We start from the raw sequence: 8,995 nt of genomic DNA, 5'->3' as shown, positions 1-8,995 counted from the left end.
AATCAGCTGGGAAGACGGTCTCAAGTAAAAATTGTCTGCATTGGGTTGGACTGTGGATGGTGTTTGTGGTGGATTGTCTAAATTAAATTAGTTAAATAAGAGTGCAAGAATTGAACCAAACATACATGCATTCATTTCTCTCTGCTATTGACTGTGGATATGATGCGACTAGCTGTTTGGAGTTCTTGAGTTGAATTTCCCACCAATAATCCATTTTAAACTGGAATTGTGAGTGAAATAATCATCCCTTTCTGCCTTAAGTTGCTTTTTGTCATAGTATTTTATCGCATGAACAGAAATGAAACTAGAATATATAGGAACCCCAAAGAAGACAGTGCCTTGTAAAGAGATAGCCTAGTGTCTTTTATGAAGTTCTGTTTTCTCCCAGTGTACTTCTCTGAAACCACTAAACACAATTTGAAAATCTGGTTTGGCTCAGTCTTTCACATGAAGATGGGAAGCTGAGGTTCAGAGAATAAAAAGAAGCAACTTATCCAAGATGGTCCAATGACAAGCCTAGGAGTCAATTCATGGTAACTGTTTTCTTGTTTGGGCTTCTGACATCTCCCACCACTGCTGCCAAAGCAGGTGGAAACTAGAATCTGAGAAGAGTACTTAGCTTGTTTATCAGCTGGAAGAGGCTAATGACTGAGAGGCATTATTGGAAGCAGGTTATGAAGCAGCCAACACAGACAGACAGATAGACACCCCCACACACATACAGAGAGAGAGAGAGAGAGAGAGAGAGAGAGAGAGAGAGAGAGAGAGAGAGGAGAGAAAGAGAGAGATCAATTTGTGTGGTTAGACACTTTTCCTTCATAGGAGCTAAATCCTTTCAGGGTTCAGCGTGAAACTTGCATATAATTAACTGGCTGTGTTTGGTCCCAGTGGAGGAACACCTTAAGGAAAAAGATGATACATTTCCCGTAAAGAAGCTTGGCTTGAAGGGAGAGAGAGCTTTCACCCCCGTCCCTTTGTGCTAATAACACAGCTCGTGTTTTAATAAAGATTCAAGCCCTCCAGCAGACAGTTCATAGGGAAGAAATGCAGATCAATAAACAAATGAAAATGGCTCAGGTTTATTCATAATTAAAGAATTGTAAATTAAAGCAACAACAAGATAGATATCATTTTTCAAAGTTTTAAAAAGTCCCATAATATCTTTTGTTGAAACTATTGTAAAGAAAAAACAAAAACATTTTATTTACCTTGGTGGGTCCTACTTTGTGCAACCTGCTTGGGTGCATTTTGATAGTATTGACAAGTACAACTCAAAGTCATCAACATACATGCCTTTGAACCTCACAGTGCCACTTCCTGTTCTACAGACACATGCGTGCAAAAAGGAATACCCAGAAACACCCAGTCCCACTGCTTTGTAGAAGCAAACAGCTGTGGACACTCATGGTACTCACAGGAGCAAGGTAGTAGGCAAAGTTGAGAAGAAATTTTATACTTCTGTTCTGACACAGGTGGGGACTCCAGAGCATATCGCTCTCTTACAAAATAAATTGGCTAATAACACACTTCTGAGATACACAATTTCATTTGTGTGACGTCTTTGTATAGAGATACACCTATAAGCAAGACATGCTCTGATCTTTTTCTTCCCATTCCCAGAGATATTTGTCTAATGCCCATGTGAGAACTCCTTGGCTTCTTCTCTGGGAGCCTATCATTGAAGCACTGGTACACTTGGCCATGGCCATCTTTCTAGACCTAGGTATGATGGAAGACTTGGCAGAGTTGTAGACCTTTGAAGTTCTAAGATTAGCACAATAGGCAGTGGAAGACTTTCAAAGTATTTGGATTACAAATTTAGGGACTTTTCAGATGGAAATCATGATACAGCTAAAGTTACATAAAGGTTGACATGTCAGACATGTACTCTGGACAAAATTTAAAGTCATGCAAAGGATTGTGTCTTTTCTTCCAGCCATCCTTGGCACTCAGTGCAAGAGAAGAAGGTACTGAAGAAAGTAGAGTGCTAGTAGTTCTGGGTGAACTTGGGGGCCCAGGAATGGGAAGCAAAGTCTCTTCACTCTTGATTTGATTCAGGTGTTGGGTTCCTCTACCACCAGGGGGCAGTACCTCCACATGCACCGTGACCATTGTTCCTGTTCCCAGGAAGCCCCGGGGGTAAAGTCCAGTTGGCAGCTAAGGGTGAATCTGGACAAGGAATTAGCTCAAGGCCTTGTGGTAAATCACTGTAGCTGACTTCTGAGCTCTTCTCTTAATCCAGCCACCATGTAGGAAGAGAAGACTGTTTGTGCCACTATCTATCAGACAGACTGTGGAACAAACAGTAGTATTGTTCAACCAATATTGAGGACTTGAAGAAGGGCAGGACATGGTTGTCAAATAAAATACAGGATATCGATTTAAATTAGAATGCACGATTAACATGAGTAATTTCAGTTTAAGTGGCTTCCAAATGTTGCATTGAGCAATACTGATACTAATAATGATTTTTTTTACACTCTTTTTTTTTAATTTTTTTTTTATTTTATGTGCATTAGTGTGAAGGTGTCAGATCCCTTGGAATTAGTGTTACAGACAATTGTGAGCTGCCATGTGGGTGCTGGGAATTGAACCCGGGTCCTTTCGAAGAGCAGACAGTGCTCTTAACCACTGAGCCATCTCTCCAGCCCTAATAATGATTTTTTTTTTAAAAAAATTAAACTTCAAATTTACTGGATAGTGTATTTTTATTTGCTCAATCTGGTAGCTGTGGTTGGACACAAATGTTAGGCTCAGCTTCTGGAGCTCCTAGGGTTTAATGAAGGCACTCTGCTTTCTCTGCTGCTAAGATATGCTACTCTACAAAGCCCAGGTTTCATTGTGGTTCTTCCAAGGAGAGAATTGTTCAGGCCCTTAGGAATGCAGTTAGGGCCCACTTATATTTGTTCTGAGTTGAGCAAGTGAGCTGGGGAGGAGGGTCACCAAGCCGCATACGCTCTATTAGTCCTGTTTCCTCCCCTTCCTTCCTCCTTTTCTTCCTCTCCCTCCCCTTGTCTTACTTCTTTCTTCCTCTTCCTAGCTGGGCCCAGCTGTGATTGATTCCTCTGACAAATAACCTCCTCTTCCTTCAGTGACTCTGGGACTGTAGAGCCAGGGTTTGACTATTCAGAATGATATCAGCCCAAGGCTACAGAGGAACAAAGCAGACAGGATGTACGTGCAGATGCCCAAGTACATAGAAATTCACTTAAACAATTGGCTCTTGGGCCTGCAGGGAAGGTGGCTGGTAGGTCAGGGACAAAAATTGTTGCTGCAATCCTGGTGCACACTTTTGTCTTCTTCCTGGAAACCTTAACGTTTGCACTTGATTTGTCCAGCAGATTGATTGACTGAGTGGAAGCCCCCCTCATTTAAAATCTACTAGGAATAATAATCACAGCAACAGCTGTGTAGACATACTGAGAGATGAGTGTCTGATGGATCAGAACCTGGCTAAACTGACACATTCAACTTGTCTAATCAGTAGGATAACTGAGGCAGAGTTGAAATTTACTTCAGGGTACACAAGCCCAGAGAGTCCCTCTTGCCCCTGTCTGCATCCTTCTCAGGATTAAGATCAGAGAAGGCCATCTACTTTGCCTGCTGACTCTGCGTTGGAGGAGGGAGGATGTTCTGAACAGAGAATCTGCTCTGATAGAGTGCTGTACCCTAGCTTATGGGGCAGTTCTGGGCTTGTGGGAACCATGATAAGCCTGGGACCTGACACTGCTTTGGGCACTTATGGATGCTTGGGCTCTATGGCAGCCCTTGTCTCTTCCTAGACCATGATGAAGGATGGGCCCCACTGAACCATGAGTAGCAAAATCAAGGGGTAGTAAATCAGTGAAGTTCCCACAAGTAGCATGTCTTGGAGCCCTATCTCTTCTCCTATGTTGCTTACACAGCAGAAAAGAAGGCCATGGGCACTGCCAAAAAGATACAGTGGGAACACAAGGTGCCAATCCAAGGCTTGGGCACGGACAGGGAGATCTGGCTCCACCCTCTTGTGCCTGTATATCTTCATTGCATTTCTCCCACTGAAACAGGAAAGCTTCTGAGTTTCTTCTTTGTGCATTCCATTCTGAGCATACTTACAAATGAATACTTGGTAGTGATGGCAAGAAGCTTGTCCTCTGTCAAAGAAGAGTTAGAAATATCTACTTCTGAAGATCTGGGAACTGGAAACTTTGAACGAGGCCAAGAACAGCAGGTGATGCCAGGTGAGAATCCCCCAAAATGTTGACTCACTTGTGCTTCTTTTACAACATCCCACGGCTGTTGTGTATGCTCTTCGCTTAGTCTGGAAGGCTCTCTTTTTTAGTTCTTTCAGTGTTGACTCCTGCTTTTCTCCTGCTATGTTAGCCTGTTTTGGTTTTTAATCATCCATGGATCATTTGCTTATCTAAACTTACACCGATGGATTATATTTTTATTTGTGTTTCCCATTCTCCCTTATTGATGTGGTGGTTGATGTTTGCGATTTTGTATTCATGCAGTCTCTGTTCTTCTTTCTAGAAAAAACAGACAGTGGATACATGTCGCTGGGGGGATTCCAAAGACATTCAAGGGCAGAGCAAAAGCCTGCTGGATCTGGTTCAGGCCAGCCATTTTGGAATGTGACTGGACCTCGTCCCAAGAAAGGGGTATTGACACATGGTGGCTAAATTAGGGGTGGGGGTCTTTACTTCTGGAGTTCCTGCCTGCCCACAGTAGATCTAGCTAGAAGTTGATTGTTGGGAGGAGAAAGCTTTTGTATGCCAAGAAAGCAAATAAGAGCAGAATAGTTCATTGAAAGATCGGGGCTGTCCTGTGTAATGCTGTGGCTTCAACTCTGTAAATCTGCATACCCAACAAACATGTTAACTTGAGAATACATCTATATTTGGCTCTCTGCAATCATAGGTCTTGCATCCATTGAGTCAATCAATGATCGTTGGACAATATCTGGGGGTGGAGCAATTATAGAGAACATGTACAGGTATTTTTTTTTTGCCACGATTCTCTACACAATACAGGATAGCATTTACATTTCATTACACAATTTAAGTAATATAAAAAATACATATAATATGCTTGTGCTATATTCGAATATTACATTTTACATGAGGGACTTTAAAATCTGCAGATTTGGGTAACCACAGGGTGGGGGTTGTTCTAGAAACAGTCCCCATGAGACCCAAGGGTCGATTATACAATGTTTCATAAATCTCCATGGTGTGAAATGGCACTTACTTCTAACTTACTTAAAATCAAATAGATGGTTTACATTTTTCTTTGGTAGATAGCTTGGCCTTTCAATGGATGCCTGCATATAAAAGTTATATCAGAGGAAGAAAAGTCTGTCACTGTGTTTCCTTTGCCACAGCATGCAAGGCTGGAAGCTACCAACAATAGGCATAGTGTGGGTGGGTAGGAAGATGATATGATATTGTGGAACTCCTCTGGAGTACACTGTTATTCTGAAACTGCAAGGGCTGAGCAGATGACTTGGAGTGGCATTTCCTTTCTTTCTGTAGGGACATCAGATGCAGATGCCCCGGGTCCCAAGAGAGCAGAGCCATGGTGATATCTATCTCCAGGAGTTTCCTGGGACCTTCCAAGGGGGAAGGTTTCCTTATGAACGGTAAGAGATGAATTGCCTTCCCTGTCTACTTGGGGAGGAACAAGCAGGGATGGGGTCATAGGGACTGGTGAGCATCCAGGTCAAGAGGCAGTTGTATGTACTTGAAGTAATGGGGTACCATTGCCTTTTGGCCATTTGGGATCTTCATTTATTCTGGAAGACCCTCATATTTCTTTACTATACAAGAGAAAGACTGAAGCCTTTATCCAAAAAGCCACCAGGCCTATCTGATTTTCCTATATCTTGCCTGTGACCATTAACACCTCTGACCCTTGTATCCTTTCGTCCCAACAGCCTGGAGGCTGATATAGTGGCAGGGATTGGCCTGGAAGAACTGAACGGCTTGGAGATGGAAGTTATGAGAAGGCAGGTGAGCATGTGCTATAATAGGTGGAGGAGGCATACTAGTGGATTTTGGCAGCTGTGAACAAAGCCACCCCCTGAAATTTCATAGCCTTTGCCATAATCATATCTTGTAACAAATGAGGTGAGGTCAGGCTCCTTTTTCTCTTATTCTCAGGCCTCATGGCTTGGATACATCAGGTTGATGCTCTCCTTTGACTTTCTTCTTTGTTGGAGATGCTGGATGGGAACTGGGGAAAGGAAAATGAGATGGAGGGGGAACAAAGGCAGTAAAAATATTACTTTTGTTTTGAGGTCATACTTTCCCCTTGTCGTCTGTTTCGCCTTTCTCATGAGAGTGATTTCTGCTTACCAGCCCTGTGTTTGGTCCCTCCACAGATGCAAGTGATTTCTGGGCGGCTGCGTGACCTTGAGGACCGAGATGCAACCTGGCGCCATAAGGAGGCTGTGTTCTTTAGTCTGATGATGTCCGTTTTCATTGCCAACCTGTGGCTTTGGTTGCGCCAGTGAAGTTTCACAGGCATCATAGCCCAGCTGGAGCCATCCCCTTTTCTCTTCCCTTTGCTTCAAGAAATGCCCTTGCCCACGCCACTTTTATCTCCCAGCAGCCCCCAGGTAGCAGTTGGGTCATTTTATACTTAGGCATCTTGCCTCAAAATGAACTCATGCTATTGAGATTCTAGCTGCTAGGAGGCTGGGGAACCACTGGATAGCATCACACAGGTGTGCATGGGTTGGGATGTTATTCTTCTGGAGAGACAGGAGGATGGCACCAGCCCTGACAGAAATACCAGCATAGGCACTACCACCTGCCTGCCCATAGAGCAGGACTCTGTGGGCCTCTGTCACCCAACGTTTCTTCTCTTCCATCCTCTGTGGGCAGGGTTTTGCTTTGTATTCCTCTGTTTGCTTCTGCACTTCTCAAGCATTTGCTCAAAAAACATGCTCAATAAACGCTTCATGATTGCAGCAAAACCTGGTACCCGAACTTCTTCATCTAAAACTCACTTTTGGCAGGGATGGGAAGGTATACTAGGGGATAGCCCTCTGGTACCAATACTGATTGCTGGGCCTGGGTTGCCGCCATTGTCCCAAGGTCCCTGGTATTCTCCACTGCTTACTATTCCTCACACTCAGTCTTTTGCCCAGGCAAGGCTTCACACTGAATTCATCCCATTGATTTCCCGTCAATAATAGGACAATGGCAGGTATTATAGAGACTCAGTCAGAGAAAATGTCATGTAAAGAACCAGGGATTTTTCCATTTTCTTAGGGAAAAAATTGAGTTCTTGAGAGGAAAAACCTGTCTCTAGCAAGACAGAAAGTGTTGTGTCTAGGCTAGGTTCTCCAGAGTCCTAGGCTAGGGAGTGGCAGGCTTCCTGCTGAGTGTCTGAAAAGGAGGTCCTGAGAGAGTTCTGGAGGTTACATCCTTGCCCTTTGAATCTATAGCCCTTATAAATCACCTCTCAGACTGTCCAGCCACTGGGAGAGCTTGTCCAGGTACTACTCCTTTCCCTGGGACCAAGTGGTTGACAAACATTTGAGAGCTTTAAGGTGGATTGTCCACTGGCTTGGAATTAGCATCAGAGTGCAGCTCTCTGTGTGTCTGTGAGTCATTTTCAGGTATGCTTGGCTCCTGAGGGCTCCAACGGAATAAATGGGACAGGGGCTCGGTGACTCAAAAGTAAGCAAGACAAATCTTTCTGGGTGTGGGAACCTGGAACTTTCACATCACCTTTGCAGTGACGTGGAACTTGCCCAGACAGTTAAATATATCAAGACTTCTCCATCTGTAGGAGAATGTGTGTCACTAACTATAAAGAGAACTAAGTAATTATGGGGGTGGGGTCCACAATGCAGAGGATGGTTAAGAGAAACAAAGACAGCATGCGGCAATTCCTGCCACCATCACAATGCTCCCTCTGCCTTTGGTGGTGTAGAAGGCCATCCTATGGGAGAGGCTCATGTACTACACACCTAGAGGCCTTCCCTCACATTGCTATCCTAAAGGTGCTTCTTGTATTCTGTTCCAACTGGGAGATCCACAGTGAAACTCCAAGGAAGACAGAGCTATAACCAGGCTGGGCCCTTTGGGACCTGGGTGCTCCTGTGCCTGTGCAGACAAGACATGTTTGCAAAAAAGTCTGGTTGAAAATATGTTGTGAAACAAAGGCTCCCTCCTGGGAGCAATTTAGCTGAGTTACAAACAAACAGCCTGGTGGATCCCCTGGGGAAACACCTCCTGAACTAGGTGAGCTCAGTTGGAGTCCTTACATGTGCCCTGCCTGCCTTTCTGCCTGCCTACAGTGTGACTGCTTGATTTCTTTTGACAGGACTAGGAGTGGATTCCTTCTAACTGCCTAATCCACCTAGAAGGCCTCCCAGATCAGACCTCAATTATAGCCAAATCTTTCCTGGTTGGGCCTCTGTGGCAGGCTGAGAGGTCAGCACTGTGCCACTCTGTAGTTTTCCTTAAGAGCCACAGGGACAAGATGGCTAATGGCCAGACCCCCTGCTTGTCTCTTAGGCTATGATTGATATGGAACATTTGTCCTCTGATTATACCCTCTCTACCCCAAACTGTGACTCTCTCCATGGAGAAACTGTCCAGTTTGCATGCATGTGGGAAGGAACTCATTTACACCTGGCAGCAGGGGAGGGGACTCTTCAACATGCTGCTAATCACCATGAAATGTCTCACATACTTCCTAGGCCTGGGATTGGAGGAACACAGCAGCATCTTACTACTTAGTTATTTGTGAGGGTGCAGGGCCTAGTTTTCTCTGCCTTCTGCATCACTGATGGCCAGCAGAAGGAAAGAGTTTGAAGAAAGCCCAAGAGTGTCCCCAGAGAACAAATTTGTCCGAGGTCATGTACTTGGGCTTTAAGGAGCCCTTTCTATGAAAAAAAACCTCCACTGAAGAACGCTCATTCTAATTACCACTTTTCTATGGTATACCCCATTGTGTGCCATCCACTTTTCATTTTCAAAATATTCAATTGTATGTG

At 44.2% G+C, this 8,995-nt stretch overlaps 1 protein-coding gene across 1 annotated transcript; it reads left to right on the top strand.

Annotated features, from left to right (window-relative positions):
• Nucleotides 1-4,204: 4,204 nt before the first annotated feature.
• On the top strand, nt 4,205-6,950 carry Fate1 (fetal and adult testis expressed 1). Its single transcript, XM_055608780.1, has 5 exons — nt 4,205-4,220; nt 4,516-4,643; nt 5,517-5,623; nt 5,918-5,993; nt 6,365-6,950. The coding sequence occupies exons 1-5, from the start codon at nt 4,214-4,216 to the stop codon at nt 6,494-6,496; spliced, it is 450 nt and encodes a 149-aa protein (XP_055464755.1). The 5' UTR covers nt 4,205-4,213; the 3' UTR covers nt 6,497-6,950.
• The last annotated feature ends 2,045 nt before the right edge of the window (nt 6,951-8,995 follow it).

The sequence above is a fragment of the Psammomys obesus genome, unplaced genomic scaffold (assembly GCF_907164565.1).
Source record: "Psammomys obesus unplaced genomic scaffold, mPsaObe1.curated_primary_1811, whole genome shotgun sequence".
NCBI classification, from domain to species: domain Eukaryota; kingdom Metazoa; phylum Chordata; class Mammalia; order Rodentia; family Muridae; genus Psammomys; species Psammomys obesus.
This window is presented reverse-complemented; position numbering and strand designations above follow the sequence as displayed.

Excerpts from the sequence above, each read along its gene's own strand:
- Fate1 (XM_055608780.1), top strand. Across the intron at positions 5,624-5,917 it reads GGAAGGTTTCCTTATGAACG|CCTGGAGGCTGATATAGTGG; the intron begins GTAAGAGATGAA and ends TCGTCCCAACAG. Across the intron at positions 5,994-6,364 it reads TGGAAGTTATGAGAAGGCAG|ATGCAAGTGATTTCTGGGCG; the intron begins GTGAGCATGTGC and ends GTCCCTCCACAG.